This window comes from Sturnira hondurensis, unplaced genomic scaffold (assembly GCF_014824575.4).
Source record: "Sturnira hondurensis isolate 20B ecotype Veracruz unplaced genomic scaffold, ASM1482457v3 Scaffold0001304, whole genome shotgun sequence".
Classification (NCBI taxonomy): Eukaryota; Metazoa; Chordata; class Mammalia; order Chiroptera; family Phyllostomidae; genus Sturnira; species Sturnira hondurensis.
In genome coordinates this window covers 7,889,887-7,915,143 of record NW_028073935.1, presented here as the reverse complement: position 1 = coordinate 7,915,143, position 25,257 = coordinate 7,889,887, and the positions used below count along the sequence as shown (strand labels likewise).

Below are 25,257 nucleotides of genomic sequence, written 5' to 3'. Positions count from 1 at the left end.
GAATTCTTTAGTAGTTCTTCTCCCTGCCCCCATTATTAGGTTTGTAAGAATTCTTTAGTAGGTTTGTCAGAATTTTTTAGTAGTTCTACTCCCTGCCCCCACTATTTAACAGTCACCAGTGAATGATAAAGTCAGTAGTTGAATTTCAGGCTTTGATTCTTATCTTATATCCATTAGCTTGTTCTATGCCTATTTACTCACCAGAATATTGCAAAATAACCACCCTCATCAGGCAGTTCTATTAGTTTTCCAAATTTAGACTCAGGCTTCTTTGGCAATTTTTTAGACTTCACTAGCTTTTTCTAGGTCTTTTTCAGTGCTTTCCATGATCAATTGTTTAGCATTTCTTGGGTCACAAATTTCTATTTCTTCTTCTGTGTGAAGACTAAATAGTTTGTAAGTTGTATTGTTTTCTGGTAAAATTTTCCTTAAACAGATCAAGCAAATGACTGTTGGCACTTTTACTGTCAACATGCGTGTCTTCTAGTTGTTGATTTCCTGGTAAAATATTCACACAAAACAGGTGGGGGAAGTGGTTTGGACGTTAGCATGAGTGTCAGTCATAATGTGTCCCCTGTTCCCGGTGCCAACAAGGAAAACATTTTTTGTTATTTATGAGATACTTTTTAATGAATTTGTTAGGTAATTTTTGACCTGAACATTCTAAGCTTGAGATTATAAAATGCAATCTTGTCATTGTGCACATTTTCAAGGCTTACTTCAAAAACATGGCCCTTAGCCCATCATATGCATTTTGATTACTTAAACTCTTCCCATGACTAGTGTGTTCCCAATATTTCTGATGTTGAAACATGTCTATGAGCTCACATCATACATATCCTTATTCCTTGGAAAGTGGACTAGCCATTTTCTTCTTGCTTTTTTGATGCTTATGAGATGCTTGTTCTCATTGACTATGGTACTTTTACTCTTCATGTGTCACATTTAGCAGTTCTTCCTAATTTGTCATTTGATAATTTTCTTTATTGTGTGTTTTGATACATATAAATTTTAAAAAGTCTATGTGGTTTTGAATCTTTCTTTGATTCTGTTGCTTTTGTATTTATGGTTCTTGCCTATATAGTCTTAACTGTAGTATAAATTTTTTTAACAGTGTTTTCTTTCTTTTTTTTTTTAGTTGCAACTACTGGCTCTTCAGTATATTATAGTCAGTCACCAGCATATAATTCTCAGTATCTTCTTAGACCAGCAGCTAATGTTACTCCCACAAAGGTAACAAAGGAATAATTTATGCACTTAAAAATATCTCTTTTTTAATTGTTTAGGCTTAATTAAGAGAAATTCCAGAAGTAGAACTTCTGTGTCCGATAAGATACAGATATTTTAAACTACTCTCCAGATACAGAAATCATGCTTTTTAGTCATCTTATTTTTATGTTAAATTAAGTGTGAACACTTAGACTATTTTTAAATGGGGTGGTGGTGGTGGGTCCTTCATCATTGAGTTTTGGCAGAAATGGGACTAGAATGTCCTTGCTGAATCACTATATAGTATGTATTTCCAGGCATGAAATATCTGAGACCCAGTATTACAACAGTAGTTGAATATAAGGTTTAAAGACAGAGAGCTTAATGCATTTAGGCCCTGGCTCTTTTGCTCATTGTGACCTTAGCCAAGTATCTTAACCTCTCTCTACATTGGTTGCCTCATATGTGAAATGAGGATAATAATCTTAATTCATAGGGTTTTTGAGGATATTAAAATGAGATAATATACATACTTAAAACATTGCTCAGTTGGCACATTAGTAAAAGCTTAATAAATCTTAGTTATCATTATCATTATTGATATCATTTGGCACGTTGTTTGGGAATGAAGATATTTATCCTATACATTTATTGCAGGAAATATTAAATGTTTAAGATACTATCAGTAGTTAAGGAAATTTTTATTATATAACAAGAAGATATAATTTTAAGTATCTTTGTAACACTGCCTTTTTAAATAATGTACTGCATTACCTAATGATATCTTTACCTTATAATACTAATGTTTGTGGTTTGTGAATATTTGTTTGTATCTAGTTACCTGTAGTTTTATAGACAACCTACAAAAATTTTAACTTTCTTTTTTTTTAGGGTCCCGTTTATGGCATGAATAGGCTTCCACCTCAACAGCATATTTATGCCTACTCACAGCAGATGCACACACCACCAGTGCAAAGCACATCTGCTTGTATGTTCTCTCAAGAGATGTATGGTCCTCCATTGCGTTTTGAGTCTCCTGCCACAGGAATTTTGTCACCCAGGGGTGATGATTACTTTAATTACAATATTCAACAGACAAGCACAAACCCACCTTTGCCAGAACCAGGCTACTTCACAAAACCTCCAGTTGTAGCTCATGCTTCAAGATCTGCAGAATCTAAGGTTATAGAATTTGGTAAAACTAATTTAGTTCAGCCTGTGCCAGATGAAGGAATAAGGTCATCTTTGACAGCACCTGTGCATACAACACAGCCAACGCCTTTTAAATTTAACTCAAACTTCAAATCAAATGATGGCGATTTTACTTTTTCCTCACCACAGGTTGTGACACAGCCCCCTTCTACGGTTTACAATAACAGTGAAAGTCTTTTAGGTCTTCTGACTTCAGAAAAATCTTTACAGGTGCAGGGAGATGGTTACAGTGCAGCAAAGGCTGGTCAAACAATTGGACCTCGAAATACATTCAATTTCGGAAGCAAAAGTGTGCCCGAAATTTCATTTACTGAAAACATAGGCCCAGATCAAAAGAATTCTGGTTTTCGTCAAAGTGATGATATGTTTATATTCCATGGTCCAGGGAAATCAGTATTTGGAATATCTGCTCCAGAACTGGCCGGCAAGAATCACGAAGCAGATGGAGGGAGTGCCCATGGTGACGATGATGACGATGGCCCTCACTTTGAGCCTGTGGTTCCTCTTCCTGATAAGATTGAAGTAAAAACTGGTGAGGAAGATGAAGAAGAATTCTTTTGCAATCGTGCAAAATTGTTCCGTTTTGATGCAGAATCCAAAGAGTGGAAGGAACGTGGAGTTGGCAATGTAAAAATACTAAGGCATAAAACATCTGGTAAAATTCGCCTTCTGATGAGACGAGAGCAAGTATTGAAAATCTGTGCAAATCATTATATCAGTCCAGATATGAAGTTGACACCAAATGCTGGGTCAGACAGATCTTTTGTATGGCATGCTCTTGATTATGCAGATGAGTTGCCCAAACCAGAACAACTTGCTATTAGATTCAAAACTCCTGAGGAAGCCGCACTTTTCAAATGCAAGTTTGAAGAGGCTCAGAATATTTTAAAGGCCTCAGGAGCAACAGTAGCCACAACAACAAATAAGGTTATGAGAATTGTGAAAGAACCCACAAGTTATGACAACAAAGATATTTGCAAATCTGATTCCAGAAACATGAATTTTGACTTTCAAGTAGCAAAGAAAGAAGGGTCTTGGTGGTATTGTAACAGCTGCTCCTTAAAGAATGCTGCAACTTCTAAGAAATGTGTTTCATGCCAGAATCTAAACCCAAGCAATAAAGAGCTCTTTGGCCCACCGTTAGTTGAAACTGTTTCTGCTCTTAAAACTGGCCCAGAAAACCTTCCAGAGAGGTTTGCATCGATGATTCCAAAGGAAGGAGGTCACTGGGATTGCAGTACTTGCTTAGTGAGAAATGAGCCTACTGCATCTAGATGCAATGCATGCCAGAATGCAAAGTCTGCTAACAAAAGCGGATCTTCATTTGTTCAGCAACCTTCTTTTAAATTTGGCCAGGGAGATCTTTCTAAGTCTGTTAATAGTGATTTCAGATCAGTTTTTTCTATAAAGAAAGGACAGTGGGATTGCAGTGTATGCTTGGTACGAAATGAAGAAAGCTCTACAAAATGTATTGCTTGTGAGACTTCAAGAAAACAGAGTTCACCTACTTCTGATCCAGCACCTGCTTCTTTTAAGTTTGGTGCTTCAGAGATAAGTAAAACTCCAAACAGTGAACTTGAAGACATGTTTGCTAAAAAGGATGGGCAGTGGGATTGCAGTGTGTGCTTGGTACGAAATGAAGCAAATACTACAAAATGTGCTGCTTGTCAGAATCCTGGTAAACTGAGTTTGTCTACTTCTGTTGGTCTAGTGCCTGCCTCTTTTAAGTTTAGTACTTCAGAAACAAGCAACGCCACAAAGAGTGGATTTGAAGGAATATTCACCAAGAAGGAAGGACAGTGGGATTGCAGTATATGCTTAGTGCAAAATGAAGCAAGTACTACCAAATGCGTTGCTTGTCAGAATGTAAGTAAACAAAATCAGCCTACTTCTGCTATTCCAGCACCTGCCTCTTCAGAGACAAGCAATGCCACAAAGAGTGGATTTGAAGGAATGTTCACCAAGAAGGAAGGACAGTGGGATTGCAGTGTTTGCTTTGTGCAAAATGAGAGTTCTTCCTTAAAATGTGTGGCTTGTGATGCCTCTAAACCAACACATAAAATTATTGCAGATACTCCTTCAGCTTTCACGTTGGGCTCAAAAACTAAGTTAAATGACTCTTCTGGAAGTCAGGTAGCAACAGGATTTAAAAGTAACTCTTCAGAAAAAGCTTTTAAATTTGGTATCACAGAACAGGGATTTAAATTTGGGCATGCAGATCAAGAAAATACACCTTCATTTACATTTCAGAGTTCTTCTAATACAGACTCTAAGTCAATAGTAGAAGGATTTAATTTTTCTATTCCTATGTTTGCTGGTGGATTTAAATTTGGCATTCAGGAGCTGGAAAATCAAGAAAAGAAGAGTGAAGAGCCCCTTGAACATGACAGTGGTTTTCAGGCTCAGTGTGTTAGCAGTGAGAAGAATGGTAGTGGTGTTATTTTTGGTCAAACTGGAAGCACTTTTACCTTTGCAGATCTTGCAAAATCAACGTCAGGAGAAGGATTTCAGTTTGGCAAAAAAGATCCTAATTTCAAGGGATTTTCGGGTGCTGGGGAAAAATTATTCTCACTGCAAAGTGGTAAAGTGGCTGATAAAGCTGATAGTTCTGCTGACCTTGAGAAAGATGATGATGTCTATAAGACTGAGGACAGTGATGACATCCATTTTGAACCAGTAGTTCAGATGCCTGAAAAAGTAGAACTTGTAACGGGAGAAGAAGATGAAAAAGTTCTTTATTCACAGAGAGTAAAATTGTTTAGATTTGATGCTGAGATAAGTCAGTGGAAAGAAAGAGGTTTGGGGAACTTAAAAATTCTCAAAAATGAAGTCAATGGCAAATTGAGAATGCTCATGCGAAGAGAACAAGTACTAAAAGTGTGTGCTAATCATTGGATAACAACTACAATGAACCTGAAGCCTTTGTCTGGATCTGATAGAGCGTGGATGTGGTTGGCTAGTGATTTTTCTGATGGTGATGCCAAACTAGAGCAACTGGCAGCAAAATTTAAAACACCAGAGCTTGCTGAAGAATTCAAGCAGAAATTTGAGGAATGTCAGCGACTCCTATTAGATATACCACTTCAAACTCCCCATAAACTGGTGGATACTGGCAGAGCTGCCAAGTTGATACAGAGAGCTGAAGAAATGAAGAGTGGACTAAAAGATTTCAAAACATTTTTGACTAATGATCAAATGAAAGTTACTGAGGAAGAAAATAAAAATTCAGATGCAGCTGCTAGCAGTGTTTCTGACATAACCACTAAGCCAAATCCTGAAATCACTGGGCCAACATTAGAGTGGGATAACTATGATTTAAGGGAAGATGCTTTGGATGATAGTGTAAGTAGTAGCTCAGTACATGCTTCTCCACTGGCAAGTAGCCCTGTGAGAAAAAATCTCTTTCGCTTTGGTGAGTCAACAACAGGATTTAACTTTAGTTTTAAATCTGCTTTGAGTCCATCTAAGTCTCCTGCCAAGTTGAATCAGAGTGGGACCATAGTTGGCAATGATGAAGAGACTGATGTTACTCAAGAAGAAGAGAGAGATGGGCAGTACTTTGAGCCTGTTGTACCATTGCCTGATCTAATTGAAGTGTCCAGTGGTGAGGAAAATGAACAAGTTGTTTTTAGCCACAGAGCAAAACTCTATAGATATGATAAAGATGTTGGTCAGTGGAAAGAAAGAGGTATTGGTGATATAAAGATTTTACAAAATTATGATAATAAGCAGGTTCGCATAGTGATGAGAAGGGACCAGGTATTAAAACTTTGTGCCAATCACAGAATAACTCCAGATATGGCTTTGCAAAATATGAAAGGGACAGAAAGAGTGTGGGTGTGGACTGCATGTGATTTTGCAGATGGAGAAAGAAAAATAGAACACTTAGCTGTCCGTTTTAAACTACAGGATGTTGCAGACTCGTTTAAGAAAATATTTGATGAAGCAAAAGTAGCCCAGGAAAAAGATTCTTTGATAACACCTCATGTTTCTTTTTCGACAATGCCCAGAGAGTCACCATGTGGCAGAATTGCTGTAGCTGTGTTAGAAGAAACCACAAAAGAGAGGACAGATTTACTTCAGGGTGATGAAATAGCAGATGCAACATCAGAAGTTGGAGATGTGTCTGTCTCATCTGAACCAGCCACAAAAGCAGTAGTTTCTCCTCCAAAGTTTGTATTTGGTTCAGAGTCTGTTAAAAGCATTTTTGGTAGTGAAAAATCAAAACCATTTACATTTGGGAACAGTTCAGCTACTGGGTCTTTGTTTGGATTTAGTTTTAATGCACCTTTAAAAAATAATAGTGAAACTAGTTCAGTGGTCCAGAGTGGATCTGAAAGACAAATGGAATTCAATAATTGTGAAGAGTCAGAGAACTCTGATATTAAGCAGTCTTCAGATGGCAAAGTCAAAAATATCTTCGCTGCTTTTCCAAAGGAAGAATTCTCAACTAATTACACATTTAAAACACCAGAAAAGGGTAAGCACTTAGTCTCAATAGATTAAGCAGAATTTTTAATTTACGTTTTTCTTTTTAATGCTTCTTTTGATGCAGGTTCTTTGTAGGATGCTAATGTTTTACTAAAAGTTGGGTTATAACACATTTGCGCAGAGTTTTTTCCTCCTGAAAGTGTTTTACCTATGAGTGTTCAAATAGTAACAGTATTTGTGTAAGTTATTTAGGAGATTTTTAAATTTTTTTGTAAATTTTTTATTTATTTATCTTTAGAAGGGAAGGGAAGGAGAGAGGGAGAGAAATATCAATGTATGGTTGCCTCTTGTGCATCCCCAGCTGGGAACTGGCCTGCAACCCAGGAATGTGCCCTGACGGGGAATCAAACTGCGATCGTGTGGTTCGCAGGCCCCCGCTCAATCCACTGAGCTACACCAGCCAGGGGTTATTTAGGAGATTTTAATAACTGGAAGATACTTATGTCATGCTTAGTGGAAAGCACATGAATCGAATGCAGTATTGAAGTTTAGTCACTCATATACTTAAATCATGAATATTATGAGTCTGTTTTTATTGTTATTTTCTTGTCACTCAAAAGAAAAGAAAACCATGACTCATCAATGATATGTTTACATTTAATGTAAGGTAATCTTGCCAGTATTTATTAAATGAGCAAAGAATGAACCTCTTGGATAAATGTACATAAAATGGCCAAATCAGTTTAAATCAAGGGACTGTGGATTCTTGTAAAGTCATATGCCCCTGGCTATCAAAATGCTCAAAAACTAAATACTCTTTATTTTCTAGGGTTTAATTTTAGTCTTTTTAAATCTAATCCAATGGCTTTTTGGACCAGCACCCTTTCCTCACAGCTTGAGAACAAAGGTATAGAGTGAGCATTCTCAGTATGAGATGACATCACTGTTGTTAAGCAGCTGGTAGTCTTTAGCAAAGTAACTGTGGCTGTATGAAATTTGGTACTTAACACTACAGTGTGCATGTTAAAAAGTGCCAGTTGAAAGCAAATAACTTTTGACTGGTGGTGTAATGCCTTTTAATGCTTTTTTAAAAATGTACTTGGATGTCATCATTTTTTTCACTGTTGCATAACATTATTTTGAGATAGGTTTATGTGGTCTTTACTTTTTGCTGCTTTGTACTTCCTTTTATTTTCTGTTCTGCTTAATGAAGAAAGACCTATGGTCTGTACAAATCTTTATCTTTAGTTGCTAATGTCAGCTTGTATCCAAACCTATGATGGCAACAGCATGTGTGCAGCATGATACAGAGTATCCCTTTAGAGCTGCTAGTTTAATCATGTTTTAGAAAAACAATAATATTTGAAAGCAGACCCCATTTTTAACATCCACCATTATATTTTTGGAGTGTTATACATATATAGTACAGATCTTTTGTAAAAGACAGTGGAATAATAGAAGGTGGAATGTCTTAAAGACCTCAAAGGCACAGTTAGGGACATTAAAACTCACTCCTAGTGTCTAAAAACTTATCTTGAGTATCCCAACTGTCTTATAGGTTGCCAAACAAGTACACTGATATGGTGACAACCCTTGATTTCTGGGACTTCCATTTAAAGTATACTAATTTCACTACTAGCTAAAGCAACTCTTATGCTTTATTTTAAAGGATGTATGTAGTCTTTGAGAAATTGTATGAAAAGTATGGGGTTTTTTTTTTTTTTCAGTAAAAGGTAAATACTTACACGTAGACTCTGTGGGCCCTAGATTAAGACTCCCTGGCCTAAGAGAAAATTTATCTATATACTGTTTTGGGACAGAGAGCATCACTGTTTCAAGTCTGAATATGTCAGCATCCCAAAGAATCTTAGGGATGAAGACTTTAGACATGAGGAAACTAGGACCCAACAGGCTGTCTGATAATGCCCAAATTGTCTTTATCAACTCACAGCAGAACTGAAACAGGAATCTGTTCTTATGGTGTTTTTGTACTGTCGCTGGCTGGGAATTGACACTGTTACCGTAGTGAAGGAGAGTGAGAAGGAAGTTTAATATTGTAAAAGGGCTAGTTCTCTAGATCATCACCATCCCATAGAAATAAATATGATCTGTGTGTGTAATTTAAATTTTTCAGTAGTGATATTAAAACAAAACCAGGTGAAAGGTGAAAGGATAAAATTAATTTTAATAATTACCATATTTTGCTGTGTATAATGTGCACTTTTTGCCCAAAGTTTTGAGGGAAAAATAAGAATGCATATTATACATGGGCAGTACTAAATTTGTATTTATATAAATGTTTTTAATTCTTGTACTAAAAGAATTAAAAGTATATTTGTTAAAAGTGTAGCTCTAGAAAGCAATAATACTATATGTATGTAAAATACACCCTGGAATATGATAGTCAGTTTTGTTTATAAATATAAATAAATAATTGAATTAAAAATTAAATTGGAAGTTTTTTTCTCTGAAAGTTTGGGCAAAAAGCGTGGGTATTCATTATACATGGGAGCACACTATACATGGCAAAATGTTTAACTCATTATGCCCAAAGTACCACTTAAACTTATAATCAGTGTTAAAAACTGAGATATTTTACATTCTTTTTGGTACCAAGTGTTTTTAAGATCTATGTGTGTATTTTTATACTTGTGGCACATCTCAGTTTGGACTGGCCACATTTTAAGTGCTTAACAGCCACCTGTGGCTCGGCTACCATATTGGACAGTGCCAGATGGTACATAACATGCTTCATGAATTGGTTACTTTTTCATTTATCAGTTTTGATAGTCAGAAATTCTTTTTTTCTTTTTAGACCAAAGAAGATTGCTTGAAGAATTCTTTTTCTCTCCATGTTTTTTCCTTTGTTTTGTTATTGTCCTTGTTGGTTTTTTAGCTATAGAAATTGCCTTAAATTTTTATGATATTACTGACCTATAGGATAACAGTTTTTATTTCATTGTATCTATTATTGTGCTTTAACCCATGTCAAACTGGATGTAACTTAAATCATCATCCTTGGCAATTGTTAACTTTCCTTGTGAGAACTAATCAAAGTAGGCCTTGCATTAGTTTCCTATTTACACAACTTTTTACTTATGATTGCCTTAATCTTTTTTAGTTGTTGAAAATATATGCCGATTTTCCCAAACTATTATTTAGTATGTAAAATATGATAATGATAGCACTTTTTAAAATACTTGTTTAAATTATAGCCATTAATAATATTTTTTTCCTAGTGATCATTAAGTAAAAGGATGATTTTTTTGGGGGGGTGTTTAGTAGATTCTGTGTTCACTTATGGTTTCTGATAGAACATTAAATTTTATGAGTTGATGCCTACTACTAATTCTGATTCATTGTTATGTAGAGTTGAATCCACATCAGAGTATTTGTGTTTTTATCAGTATGCTATTTTAACCTAAAGATAAGTTCATGGTTTTTATGTCAGTTAGAATATTGATGTTAATACTTATTTAGCCCCTTGTCTTTATTAGTTTTTTTGATGTGTGTTACAGCAAAAGAGAAGAAAAAACCTGAAGATTCTCCCTCAGAGGATGATGTTCTCATTGTGTATGAGCTAACCCCAACTCCTGAGCATAAAGCTCTTGCAGGCAAACTTAAACTTCCTCCAACTTTCTTCTGCTATAAGAATAGACCAGATTATGTTAGTGAAGAAGAAGAGGATGGTAAATCTTTTGTTACTTTAAAACCATTCTGTTCATACTAATGTAATTAAGAGGTGTGGTTAAATTATACTAAGCCTGCTTTTACAAGTGATCCTTACATACAGATGGTTATTCTAAATGTAAGTGTAAATAGTCAGTGGATGTAATGATTGAAAGAACTGCATATATTTATTAAGTAAGCATTTCTTAGATGGCTATCATGAGCAGGGCAGGCATTTTGAAGGATTTAAAAACAATGATAATTTCCTTGCAGTGATAGAGGAATGGGAGAGGGATAAGATGGACAGGGGTTGTATTAAGGAAAACTTTGTGAGCCATAACAGAGTTTTTTAGCTCTGAGGAGGTTTTAGAGGGGCTACAGAAAAGTTTCAGTAGGACCAGTTGGATAGTTGTATAAAGGTTTGGGTTGTGGGACATGGAAGGTAGATGAGCTAAAATGACAGAGCAGCTCAAACAAGAGGAGAGCTTCAATGAAAGTTCTAATGGTAGAAGAGGCATTGTGATATAGAATTGGCAAAACTGCTATTTGGATAGCAAGGAAAAGTGTAAAGTTGGAGATCATTTCTAGATTTCTGGCTAGGAAAACTTAATGACACTACAAATTCTTTTATTTATTTATAATCAATTATATTTGAAGATGAAGATTTTGAAACAGCTGTCAAGAAACTTAATGGAAAACTCTATCTGGATGACTCAGAAAAATCTAAACCATTAGAAAAAAATGTAACAGGTATGTTAAGTTAAAATAACTATTTTTAAAAGATTTTATTCATTTAATTTTAGAGATAGAGAAAGGAAGGGAGAGAAAAAGGCAGAGAAACATTGATGTTTGACAGAAACATTGATCTATTGCCTCTTAACACATGCACCAACAGGGACCAGCTGGCAACCCAGACATATGCTCTGAGCAGAGATTGAATCAGCAACCTTTTGCTTTGTGGGACAGTGCTCAACCAAGAAAGTCACATCAGTCAGGGCTTTTTTTTTTTTTTTTAAAGGGGAAAAGAGGGGGAGAAACATCCATATGAGAGAGAAACATCAATTGGTTCTCTCTCTCTCTCATGTACCTGATAGGGGACCAAAGCCACAACGTAGGCATGTGCCCTGGCCAGGAATTGAACCTGCAACATTTTTGTTTATGGAATGATTCTCCAACTGAGCCACACTAGCCAGGGCAAAATTACTATATTAAAAAAATAGATTCTAGTTAAAAGGAACCTCCCAATCTGATTATTATTGTAATTACCATATTTATTTATGTAAGATGCATGTGGTATTTGAATTATTATAAAATAATATGAAGTGAAAAATACTGTTTTGGTAGTTCTTGTTCTCTCTTACCACTTGTTATCTGATTCTGTAATCTGTAGATTTTATTGAAGGCCATCGTTGTAGAATAGGTGGACTTTGCCTGCTTTTATCTTAACTTTCTTTTGCTTATGTTATTACTGGATTTTCAGAAAATGAAAAAGAATGTATTATTATTTGGGAAAAGAAACCAACAGTTGAAGAGAAGGCAAAAGCAGATGTATTAAAACTTCCACCTACATTTTTTTGTGGAGTCTGCAGTGATACTGATGAAGACAATGGAAATGGGGAAGACTTTCAGTCAGAGCTTCAAAAAGTTCAGGAAGCTCAAGTAAGAACACCACCATTGTTTTCCTTCTGGTTCAGTTGACTTTGTTGATGGAATAAAATAGAATGTTCTTCCAGATTGCATTAATGGGTTGTGCCTAGCAACTGGATTAGGCAGCCACCAGTCAGCTATGTCCAGAGAAGGAGGAATTTTGTTCCACATGTTATCAAACCAAGCTAGTGCAAGGGACTAGCTGGGGAGGGCCTACTGCTCGCCACCTACCAGACAAAACTCCAAAGACAGAATTTCGTGGAAAGGATTGGAATCTTTTATTTAATAATCATACAATTTGAAATAGTAAATTTCTGCCTCAAAGCCTGTTTCCTCTAAGACATCCAAAGAAAATCATCCTGCCACCCTTTGTCAGCTCATTTCAAGGTTGAGCCAGGAACCTCTTTTCCCACCCAATAATATTATAAATGTAGGTGGCTTAGCTGGTTTCCAGTTGCTCTCAGCCTTTAGGCATCTTTAGGAGTTTGTACCTTCATACGTCCTACCCTGCAGTTGCTCTCCTCTTCCTTCTGGCTGCTGCCTCCAGTGTGTCTGTGTGCCTGGCTGGACGGGACCCACCTAATAGCTCTAGTTGCTGCCACAGCTTCCTGCCCTCCTTGACACGTTGGTTGCAAGGCCCTGCCCAGGCTGGAGCAGCCAAGAGGGGACAGGAAACTGCTGCTGACAGACATGTGCTAGAAGTGGGTGGGCAGTGGCCACTGACAGGCCCAAAGGGCCAGAGTCCAGAGCCCCCTCCACTCCCTTCCCTCCCCTCCCCTCCCCGTTTACCATCCCCCAATGCCTGGAGCTTAGGAGCTCCAGTCCCTAGGAGCTGGGAAGAAGGGTAGATGGAAAAAGGAGCAGTGTTTATGCACTATTTAAATCCTTTCCCCCAGAATCCTTTGCGCAGCAAGCGTGGGTTCCCTGGTTGCCAAGATGATGTAAATGTGCAGCTCAGCCCCTCCCCCATTTTCAGGGGTGTCTCTGTTACATGAACAACTATAAAGGTTCATTCGTCTGTATGTAGGGCTTTGGGGGATTGGGGTGTAGCATGTACTATGCAGATAAATCTAAGAATGCCTACCACAATGCCAGGTACAGTGTTAAGTGGTTTATTTTTCATACAAGGTAGTTTATTCAAGGGTGGGCAGAGTAGATAGGAAATAGCATTTGAAACCTACTTCCCTTGGCTTGTTTTGTTCCTTGCTTTGTCAGTAATTTCATTAATTGGTTACTTTCTTAGCTCAAATGTAACGATAATTTGACTATCAACACCTTGGTGTTTTAACTTGTATTGCACAGAAACTGGAAGACAAGGTCCTTGTCTAGTAGTTTTTTTTACAATGTAATATTGACAGTATTCAGAATAGTTCCTTGCCCCCTCAAGTAATACTATTTTATTGCTGGAAAGGTTGAATAGAGTCCTGGAATTAGTTATGAATGCAGTGATTTAATTAAAGGATCTATGGCTAGGGAGAGATGTGGTGCAACACATGGTCTATGTAAGAAGTTTGCTGTCCTTTGTAGTCTATGACTAAGGAGTCTGGCTGCCCTACTTTTTCCCCACTGTCCACCTAGGATGTGCCAGCTATTGAGAAGATTCAAACTTACTCATCAGTGCATATGTATTAATGGCTATCAGCTAATGTAATGACATCACTTTCTCATTTATTAGCTGGATAGATTTCTTTGTGGGAGTCATGAACATTTTGCATCAGTGGCCTCTCTGCTAAATCTAAATAGTTTTAAAATCATCAACAGTTTCCCTGGACTCTCTGGAACTATATAATATTGTAGTTTCTGTTAATTATCTTCTTAAATTGTAGGCTTTATCCTGCAGTTACTCATTCAGCAAATACAGTATTAATATAAATTTGGATTTTGCATATTGAAACAGTGTAATTTACATGTGGTATCACTCTTACGTGCAAAACATAAAGAATAATTAAACTTGTTTATTTAAGATGTATTTATTATAAAACTTAAAAATGAAAAGTGTCAACTTCTGGCCAAGATGGAGGCGTAGGTAGAAACATTGTGCCTCCTCACACAACCTAGTTTAAACACAACAAAGTTTTTGTAACAAAAACGCAACCAAAACACAGAAAATTTAACTGTATCGAAGTCCAACAACAAGGAACCATTCATCCAGACCAGTAAGAGGGGCGGAGTCAGTGGCTGGTGGAGCAGGGTCGTGCAGGAAAAAGTGGCCAGACCAACCCAGGGGCACAGGCAGCAGTTGGCTGATCCCAGGTTTGGGGTGGCATCGGGTGGACCCAGTGGGGGCACAAGGGGGCTGGCTGACCGCGGTCACACATTCACACTCAGATAAACCAGGCAAAGGAATGAGCAGTGAGACAGACCAGGCAAGCTAGGGCCCCAGCAATGGGAGTTAAAGCCTAAAAGCACCTATTGGAAAAACTTTCGGGGTTGAGGTGGTGGGAGAAGCTCGTAGGCTCACACAGTTTGTTGGAGAGATCCACAGGGTCCTAGAGCACATGGAGGGTTAGCAACAGGGGAGTGGGAGGAGAAGGGAGAAGGTACAGAGAATAAGTAGCATAGATGGTTTGTAGAAAATAGGGTGTGGAGGGCAAGAATAGTATGGGAAATACAGAACTTGTGACACATGGACATAAACTAAAGGGTGGGGAATGCTGGGGGAGGGGGTGTGCAGGTTGGAGGGGAATGGGGGGGGGAATAGGACAACTAATGGCATAATCAAGAAAATATATTGAAAAGAAAAAAAAGGTGCCAGTGCTGGTGTGCAGACTGAATTGTATATCATTTATTCTTTCCCCATCTTGTGTTGCCAATTCAGCTGGTACACAAGAACTTGGGTCTTAATTTTTTTTCTTACCCAAGGATATGTTTATTAATTTTAGAGAGATGAAGAGGAGAGAGGGAAAGAGAAACACTGGGATGAGAGAGAAACATTGATTGATTGCCTCCCATATGCTCCCCAACTGAGGTTCAAACCTGCAGCTTACGTGTGTTCCCTTACTGTGATACAAACCTGGAATCTTTTGATATAGGACCATGCTGCAACCCAGCCAGGGTGGTCTTTGTATCTTTTGTCAGTATTTTGTAAACCACGCTGTTCGTAGGTGTTGCAGTATCTTAATTGAGGTGATTACTAAATTATTTTAGAACATTTATTATTTTAATGACTTAAAGTCTTATAAAGTAGTCTGTGACATTATCATAGTGGTAATTAAGTAGTGGTACTAGGGGCTTGGTTCAGAAATCAAATGTGATAAACTATTATAAAGGTTGAAAAAATGACACAGTAAGTTGTAATTTTGCAGGGGAGCAGCCACAGATGAAACAGAACTATTAACTATTAAAGCTAAAATGTGTTGTAATGGAAGGGGATTTGCACCCTTTTAGAATACATTAAATACTTTACACTCTGTAATTCATATTGGATTATGCAGGGTCTTCAAATATGCAAATCTCATGCATAAAATGCCTGTCTACAGTATTTATAAGCATTTACTATGAGCTATCATTATTCTGAGGATTGGGGATGCAGTATTGAACAAAATAGAAGTAATTTGATTTGTCTGCATGTAGTTTTTCATTTACCCATATTTTTGGACTGGAAGACACCCCTAGGTTTTAGAGGAGGAAAATTGGAAAAAAATTTTTGAAGCAAAAAATGTGGTAAAATATTTAATAACATAAATAACATAATATTTCACCAATGTGAAATATTGAGTTCTGTAAACAGAATTCAATAGCAGCATTAACAACCATTGTTCCTCGAAAATTTGGAGTAGGGGGAGTGAGTCTTATAATCCAGAAAATTCGATAGATACTCCAAGGGGAGATGAAATAAAACACCCCTCCCCCAAGTAATCTAGTCTATATTTATTGTGATACAATTTAAATACCATTTTAAAGTGTACAATTCAGCAGTTTTCTACTATGTTCACGTGGTTGTGCAATTGAAATTTAGAACATTTTTATCACTAAAAAGAAACCTTGTAACCACTGATAGTTACCACCCTTTCCTATTTCCACTCAATCCTATAGCTCTAGATAACTACAGTTTAACTTTCTGTCACTGTAGATTTGCATTTTCTGGACATTTCAATATATGTGACCATTTGTATATGGTTTCTTTCACTTACTGTTTCCTAGGGCTATCTATATTGTTGCATACGAGATTTATTTCATTTTTTTGTATGGATAATACCACATTTCAGTTACCCATTTTTTCTGTTGTAGGCTGTTTGGATTGTTTCAACTTTTTAGTTGTTATGAATAAAAGTTGTAATGCTCTAAACCATTTGACACAATAGAATGAATAGTCTTTGTGTTTCAGCACATTAAGAAATAATTATCCCTTTGTAGTAATTATTTTTGTTTACATAAGTAAAATTCACTTTTGTACAGTGTATTTATGTGTATGCATGTATGTTTTCTGTGGTTCTTATGCATACCTCCATTCTTGTAATCCCCACCACAGATCAGGCTTTAGAGCAGATCCTTCCCCATGCATACATAACCTGTGACAACTGCTGATCTGTTTTCCTTTCTTTTCTTAAAGATTTTATTTATTTTTAGAGACAAGGGAAGGGAAAGAGAGAAGGAGAGAAACATCAATCTGCGGTTGCTTCTTATGTACCCCCTCCAGGGGATCTGGCCTGCAACCCAGGCATGTGTATGACTGGGAATACAACCAGCGACCCTTTGGTTTGCAGGTCCACGCTCATTCCACTTAGCTACACCAGTCAGGCCTAATTTGTTTCCTGTTTCTGTATTTTTGTCTTTTCCAGAATAACAACTAAATGGATCACATGTGTAACCTTTGGTTACATAAGCCTTTTTCACTCAGTATAATACTACTACCCTTTTATAAACTAAGTAGTATTCCATTATGTGGATGTATCACTGTTTATTCATTAATCATTGAAGATTATTTCCAGTTTATTTTGCTTTCCTCTAGTTTTTTAAAGTGGAAGTTTATTGATTTAAGACTATTTTTCTTTTTAATAAAAATAGTTAATGCTGTAAGCGTTTTTCTGAAGAACTGTTTAGCTCTATCCCACAAGTTTTAATTTTTGGTATTTTCACTTTAATTCAATTCAGAATACTTTTCCTTGAGGCATTCTTTTTGAGATGAGATGTACATCAGATAGTGATATGTTGCTTCTGAATTATTTGGTGATTTTTCAGATACCATTCTGTTACTGACTTCTAATTTAATTCCATTATTGTCTGTGAACATATTTTAAATAATTTTAGTTCTTAAAGATATAATGAAAGCTGTCTTGGTGAAAGCTCATTGTGCACTTGAGAAGAATGTGTAGCTTGCTTTTTGGAAGTGGAATACTCAGTAAATGCTAATCGGATCAAATTAGTTGATACTAGGTTGTCCAAGTCTAATATGTCCTTTTTAACTTTTTACCTGCTTGTTCTATTGATTATTGAGAGGAGGGTTGCAGACATAAGTGTGGATTTGTCCTTTTCCTATCAGTTTTTGCTTCATGTACTTTGTTAGGAAGTCTTCCTCTGCTTCTATTTTCTGGATAACATTATAGGAATAGGTATTACCTTTTTCTTACATGTTTGTTTGAATTTGCTATTAAAACCATCTGGGCTTGATAAGGATTTAACTGATGATACATAGATATAGGCCTATTCAAATTATTTATTTTTTTCTTGTGTGTTTTGGTAGATTGTGCCTTTCAAGGAATTGGTTCGTTTCCTTTGTAGTCAGATTTGTGGGCATAACACTAGTCATGAAGTATTAAGGTTCTTCTTTCATTTCCAATATTAGGCATTTGTGTTCTTTCTTATCTTGTTTAGCCTGGTTAGAGAAGTTTATGAATTTTATTGACCTTTTCAAAAAATGAGCTTTTGCTTTTGTTGATGTTTTTTCTTTTTTGTTTGATTGGTTTCTCCTGTACTTTTCATTATTTCTTCTTGCTTTAGGTTTGATCTTTGTATAGTTTCTGATGGTGGACATTTATTGACTTCAGATCTTTTCTATATGTATTTAGTACTATAGCATTCTTTCTTCCTTGCTCTTGCTGCATTTCATAGATTTTGATAAGTTGTAGTTTAATTTTTATTTACTTCAAAATATTTTTAATTGGTTTTGAAATTTTGACACGTATTATTTAAAAGTGGTATTTAAATATTTTAGGATTTTTCTAGCTATATTTGTTAATTTCTAGTTTAATTCTATTATCAAATGAGAGTATACTTTGTATGATTTTTGTTTTTGATTTTGTTGAGCTGTGTTTTATGGCCCAGGTTCTGATTTTCCTCAATAAATGTTGACCATGTGAGTTTTAAGAGGTATATACAGGGGTGGGCAAAATTAGGTTTTCATTAAACCACCTCATGAAGTAGTGGGGCTAACCAAGCAGGTCATTGAAATTCAGGTTTGTTTAGTGATTTTTCAAAGATTACAAGAACATGTAAATAATGAAGGTCAGCAATTTGATCACTTCCGAGATTGTATGTACCCTTAAGTGCACTGTGCCATTGTGATTTTCTTCTGAGTTAATAAAGCTATTCTAATAATCATCTGTTTTTTCCATACCAACAACTCTAAACCTGCTTTTCCCTGCCCCTATATTTTCTGCTATAAATTTTAAAATTTCTGTTACTATATTTTACATTGTAAAATTCCCATTTGATTTTTTATACCTTCTATTTTTTGCTCAGAACTTCTGTCTTATTTGCTTTAAGAGTATTTGTCCTCACCTTTTGAAGGTTTTTTGTGATAGCTTCTTTAAAGTCTGTCATTCAACACGGGAATAATTTTATGACATCCCCTCACCCCCTAGTGAGAGAGTTGGTTTTTCTTGGGACTCTTTCCATCTTTGCTATGGGCAGCTCCAATTTTCTGGGCTATTCTAGCACCCTGCTGGGATATTAGGAGCAGTGCTGAAAACCTCCCACAATGTTCTCACCACCAGATTTTCCCTCAAGGTTTAATCTTCCTGCTTTCATCTACTTTCACAGGCTTCTTCTAATTGCTTTATCTGTTGAAGCTAAGGTTGGTTGTAGGTATTGGGAGAGATAGGATGGAGTGTGGAATAAGAGAGATGAGGTGAAGTGTGCTACTCCATTTTATCTAGAACTCCAAGTCCTCACTTTATTTTAAAGTAAGTTATGTGATCCTTTTTGTCAATCAGTATTTAATGGGAGTTTCTTATTACTACTACTTTGCAGAAATCCTGGAATGAGGAAATGACCAGCACAACTGACAATGTGTGTACAGGTGGGGCTAAAGTGACTGTACCATTTTTATGTAAATATGAAGAGCCTGATTTTATTACCAAATTTATTGGTTCACCATCTGTTTTGTCTGGAACTGTGGACAAACCTGTAGATTTGTCTACTAGAAAGGAACATGATGCAGATTCTACAAACGAAGGTAAAATTTGATATATGTTTTTAAAATCTTCTACGTATACATTAATATAAAGTACATCTGTATGATTGAAAAGATAGACTTTTAAATGTAGATCCTAGACAATCCCTTTCTTTTTTTTTTTTTTTTTAAAGATTTTATTTATTTATCTCTAGAGGGGAAGGGAAGGAGAGAGGGAGAGAACATCAGATCATCAATGTATGGTTGCCTCCCGTGGGCTCCCCACTGGGAACCGGCCCACAACCCAGGCATGTGCCCCAACCGGGAACCAAACCGCGATCCTCTGGTTCTCGGGCCTGCGCCCAATCCACCGAGCCACACCAGACAGGGTGACAATCCCTTTCTTAAAACAAATTTTGAAGTATATAAAGGGGCATAAGATACAATTGTGCTTTCATGGAAATTTTCTTTGTGATCGGATTTTCATTTGTAGTGCCACTCTTATTCACAGCGGTATGTTACAAGCACTGTAGTGGATGCCTGAAACTGCAGATGATACTGAACCCTATACATACAGTTTTTTCACCTGTGTGTGTGTATGTGTATAGCTAGATAAATAAGTAGGTAGGTAGGTAGGTAGATAGATAATCAGTCATCCCTCTGTATCAGTGGGGGAATGGTTCCAGGATTCCCTGCATCCTGCCCTGGAAATACCAAAATCTCTGGGCTTATATGCAGGTTCTTTTCACTAAGAGCTGAAAGTGTACTTTCTCTATCCTATGATTTTTTAAATTGTTGTTCAAGTACAGTTGTCTCCATTTTCACCCACCACTTCCCCCATACCACCCTTCCCCTCCTTGCACCCTCGATCCTCCCAAGCTTTGACCATATCCTTGTGTCCTTTATACATGTGCCTTGACGACCCTTCTGATTTTCCCCCCATTACCCTCCCCCACCCTCCCTCTGGTTGCTGTCAGATTGTTCTTAATTTCAGTGTCTCTGGTTATATTTGTTTGCTTGCTTGTTTTACTGATTAGGTTCCACCTATAAGTGAAATCATACGATACTTGTCTTTCTCTCCCTGGCTTATTTCACTTAGCATAATGCTCTCCACATCCACCCATGCCGTCACAAAGTGTTGGAGTTCTTTCTACTGTATAGGAGTCCATTGTGTGATTATGCCATCCTTTTTTAATCCACTTATTTACTGATGGGCACTGAAGTGGCTTCCAACATTTGGCTATTGTAATTTGTGCTGCCGTGAACATTGAAGTGTATAGGTTCTTTAGAATTGGTGTTTCAGGTTTTTTAGGGTATAATCCCAGCAGTATAATTGCCGGGTAAAAAGGCAGTTCCATTTTTAGTTTTCTGAGGAAATTCCATACTGTTTTCCACAGTAGTTGCACAAGCCTGCATTTCCACCAATAGTGCACTAGAGTTCCATTTTCTCCACAACCTCACCAGAACTTGTTTCGTTGTTGATTTGTTTATGATGGCCATTCTGACCATTCTGAAGTGGTATCTCATTTTGGTTTTAAATTGCATCTCTCTGATGGGTAGTGATGCTGACCATACTTTCCTATATATGTGGGCTCTTTGTATGTCCTCCTCGGAGAAGTGTCTGTTCCGGTCCTTCGGCCCCTTTTTAATTGTTTTTTTTTTTGTCTTCCTGGAGTGGAGTTATGTGAGTTCTTTATAATATATTTTGGAGACCAAACCTTGTCCAAGGTGTCATTTGCAAATATATTTCCCTGTATGGTTGGTTCCCTTTTCATTTTGCTTATGTTTTCTTCAGCGTGCAGTTTTTTTTTTTAATGAAGTCCCATATGTTTATTTTTTCCTTTGTGTTCCTTGCTTGAGTGGACATGTTGGTAAAAATATTGTGTGGAATATCTGATATTTTCCTGCCTGTGTTCTGTAGGACTTTTTATAGTGTTGTGACTTATATTTAGGTCTTTTCTACACCTTGAGTTAATTTTTGTGTGTGGTGTAAGTTGATGGTTGAGTTTAATTTTTTTGCAATGTCCTGCTTTCCCATCAGCATTTTTGAACAGAGTACTTTTACTCCATTTATGCTTCTTCCCTCTTTGTGGAAAATTAATTGACCATAGAGATTTGGGTTTGTTTCTGGGCTCCTTACTCTATTCCATTGATCTGTGTGTCTGTTCTGATGCCAATACCAGACTGTTCTGATTATAGTAGCCTTGTAATACAGTTTGATATCAGATATTGTGATGCCTCGAGCTTTGTTCTTCTTTCTCAAAATTGCTGAAGCTATTCAGGGTCATTTATGGATCCATATACATTTCTGAAATGTTTGTTCTACATCTATGAAATATGTCATTGGTATTTTAATAGGGATTCTATTGACTGAATAATTTGTTTTGGGTAGTATGGACATTTTGATCATGTTCTGCCAATTCATGAACGTAGTCTATGCTTCCATTTGTTTCTGTTTTCCTCAATTTCTTCAGTGCTATGTAGTTTTCTGAGTACAGGTCTTTTACCTCCTTGGTTAGGTTTATTTCTAGGTACTTTATTTTACTTGTTGCTATATAGCAAATGTTTTTTTTTCCTGATTTCTGTTTCTGATATTTTGTTATTGGTGTACAGACATGCCTTAGATTTCTGAATATTGACTTTGTATCCCACTGTTTTGCCAAATTCACTTATTAGAAGGAGTAGTTTTTTGGTGGAGTCTGTAGGGTTTTGTTGGGAACCGCTCTGCCTGGTTTTAGGAATTGTACCTGCCCACCATGGCTAAGGATGAGTGAGCGACCTCCGGAATGCAAGCCACTAAGGAGGCAAAGCTTATCTTTGGCAGCAGTGCTGCTTCTGCTTCCTTCCCTGCCCCCAACGCCTGGTCGGTTAGTCAGAGACAGGTACGACCCCTCAGAGGAGGGGCAACCTAAGCCAGACATGATCGCTTGGGAGGCCATCATGGAAAGATTCGGGGGATTGCAACAAAGAGGGAGTGATGGACCCTCGCCCCCCGTCTATTCTGATAGAACCTGAATCCTCATTTTTGTCTGGGAGAAGCCCTTCCTGGCTCTATCCACTTAAGCCTAAAACCTATGGTGGGGGATGCTTTGTAGCCCCTTGCTGGCTTGAGCGGGATCTGGGGTGATCGGCATAAGAAAGAGTTCCTAAAGTCCTGTGAAGCCTGCTTTGCTCAGAGTGCTTTCATTCATATGATAAGGGTCCGAGCAGGAAATGAATGTGTCTTCCAAAATTTTTGCAGTCCTCTTACCTGACACATTGACTCAGACTAAGCCCTCAGATTTCTTTGAAATGTTATCTACTTTTTGATCTTTACCACCTGTATTCTTATGTATTACAATCCAATAAAAGCCAGTGAGGAAGGGGCTCTTGGCCTTTCTCCTCTGAAAGATTGGCCACCTCCCCTCCCCAAGCAAATCATGTCTTGGTAGTGTTACTTTCATCTGTGGCAGACGGGGCCCGGGGGACTTTGCGGAGGACTTTCTATGTCACTGTACATAGAAAGTTGCCCCCATAGGGTTTTCTATGTGCACTATCATGTCATCTGCAAACAGTGACAGTATTACACCCTTCTTTCCAATTTGGGTGCCTTTTATTTTTTCTTGTCTCAGTGCTGTGGCTAGAACTTCCAATACTATGTTGAATAGGAGTAATGACAAAGACATCCTTGTCATGTTGCTGATGTTAGTGGGAAAGCTTGTACTTTTTGCCTGTCATGTATGAAGTTGGCTATAGATTTCTAGTATGTGGCCTTTATTATGGTGAAATATGCTTCCCCTACTCCCACTTTGCTGAGTGTTTTTGTCACAAATGGGTGCTGTACTTTATCAAATGCTTTTACTGCATCTGTTGATTTGATCTTGTGATTTTTTCTTTCCTTTTGTTTTTGTGATGTATTTCATTTATTGACTCATGAATATTGTACCAACCTTTCATCTCTGGGATGAATCCCACTTTATCATGGTGTATGATCTTTTTAATGTATTGCTGGATATGGTTTGCCAAGATTTTGTAGAATATTTTAGCACCTATGTTCATCAGCAGTATAGGCTTGTAGTTGTCTTTGTTGTGTCTTTTTCTTTTTCTGGTTTTGAGATTACGGTGATATTGGCTTCATACAAAGAGTTTGGGAGTCTTTTATCATTTCTTTTTTTTTTTTTTTGAATAGTCTTAGAAGGATAGGTAGGGGTTAGGTCTTCCTAAAATGTTTTGTAAAATTCTCTCATTAAACTGACTGGTCCAGTGCTTTAGTGTGCAGGGAGGTTTTGATTACTGCTTTGATTTCATCACTTGTTTTCTGTCTGTTCAGGTGTTTTGCTTCTGCTTCATCTATTTTTGGAAGATTGTATTTTTCTAGAAATTTGTCCATTTCACCCAGGTTTTCAAATTTATTGGTATATAGTTCTTTGTTGTAATTTCCACAATCCATTATATTATAGATCAGTTGTTATCTCTCTTCTTTCACTTCTGATTTTAGTTATTGCATCCTTTCTATTTTTTCTTGATGAGTTTGCTTAAAGGCTTGTCAATTTTGTTTATCTTTTCAAAAAACCAGCTTCTGGTCTATTGATCCTTGTAATTGTTGTTTTAGTCTCAGTGTTGTTTAATTCTGCTCTGAATTTGGTTATTTCCTTCCTTGTACTCGCTCTGGGCTTTGTTTGTTGTTTTTCCTCCATTTCTTGTAGATGTAGGGTTAGGTGGCTTATTTGAAAAATGTAATGTCTTTTTTACATAAGCCTGTATCACCATGACCTTCCCTCTCAGGATTGCCTTTGCTGTGAGCTGTTTTGGGTTCATTTTCATTTGTTTCCAGAATCTCTTTGATTATTTTCTTGTTCTCATTATTCACCCATTCATTGTTTAATAGCATGCTGTCAAATCTTCATGAATAAGAATGTTTTTGAGTTTTTTCCTTGAGATTGGTTTCTAGTTTCAGGCCCTTATGGTCGGAGAAAATGCTTAATATGATTTCAATTTTCCTGAATTTGTAGAGACCTGTTTTATGTGTTATCATGTGGTCTATCATGGAAAATATTCCATGTGTATTTAAAAAGAATGTGTATTTAGCTCCTTTGGGATGAAAGGCTCTCTATATGTCCGTGTGTGTGTGTGTGTGTGTGTGTGTGTGTGTGTGTGTAACGATAGCTAGCTTGAGTCTTTAGTTTCTCGTTCAGCTATCCCTGCATTACCTACATAGTCCACTGCCTTGTGTGAGTCCTCTCTACCAGCCAGGTCTCGTCTGTGCAGTACTGCTTTGCTCTATGTCCTCTCCACCCACCTGACTGCCTGTCTCTGTCCCTTCTACCAGTCTGGTGAATGTTCCTTTAATTTTGGTTGTTGGAGTTCCATGCATTTTGATTTTCTGACACATCTAGTTGCTTACTGTTTTTAGATTGGGTGCTAGCCTCCTTTTGGTTGTGCTGTGCGATGAAGTGAAGGGTTTCTACCCATGTCTCCATCTTGGCCAGAACCACCCTATGTCTTTTGATTGGAGCATTTAATCCATTTACATTTAAACTTATTATTGATAGGTACTTATTTATTTTTCCCACTTTGTACCTGTGTTCCTGTCTCTCTCCTTTTCTTTCTCTTCTTAAAGCAGTCTCTTTAGCATATCTTGCAGTGCTGCTTTCATGGAACTTTATTCTTTCAGCCTTCTTTTGTCTGGGAAACTCCTTATTTTGCCCTACATTTCAATTGAGGGCCTCGCTGGGTAGAGTAGTCTTGGTTGCAGGCCCTTGCTTTTCATTACTTGG

At 37.1% G+C, this 25,257-nt stretch overlaps 1 protein-coding gene across 4 annotated transcripts in view; it reads left to right on the top strand.

Annotated features, from left to right (window-relative positions):
• The window catches only part of LOC119003934 (E3 SUMO-protein ligase RanBP2), a 72,097-nt gene that overhangs the window by 34,682 nt on the left and 12,158 nt on the right, over nucleotides 1-25,257 (top strand). The window contains exons 19-25 of one of the 4 annotated variants that reach the window (XM_037070592.1): nucleotides 1,139-1,233; nucleotides 2,101-3,949; nucleotides 4,316-6,901; nucleotides 10,371-10,541; nucleotides 11,179-11,271; nucleotides 12,002-12,180; nucleotides 19,360-19,564. In XM_037070592.1, the coding sequence (XP_036926487.1) occupies nucleotides 1,139-1,233; nucleotides 2,101-3,949; nucleotides 4,316-6,901; nucleotides 10,371-10,541; nucleotides 11,179-11,271; nucleotides 12,002-12,180; nucleotides 19,360-19,564 (5,178 nt within the window). Of the gene's footprint in view, nucleotides 1-1,138; nucleotides 1,234-2,100; nucleotides 6,902-10,370; nucleotides 10,542-11,178; nucleotides 11,272-12,001; nucleotides 12,181-19,359; nucleotides 19,565-25,257 lie in introns of all 4 variants that reach the window. The other 3 variants (XM_037070582.1, XM_037070575.1, XM_037070566.1) reach the window with 3 other exon arrangements.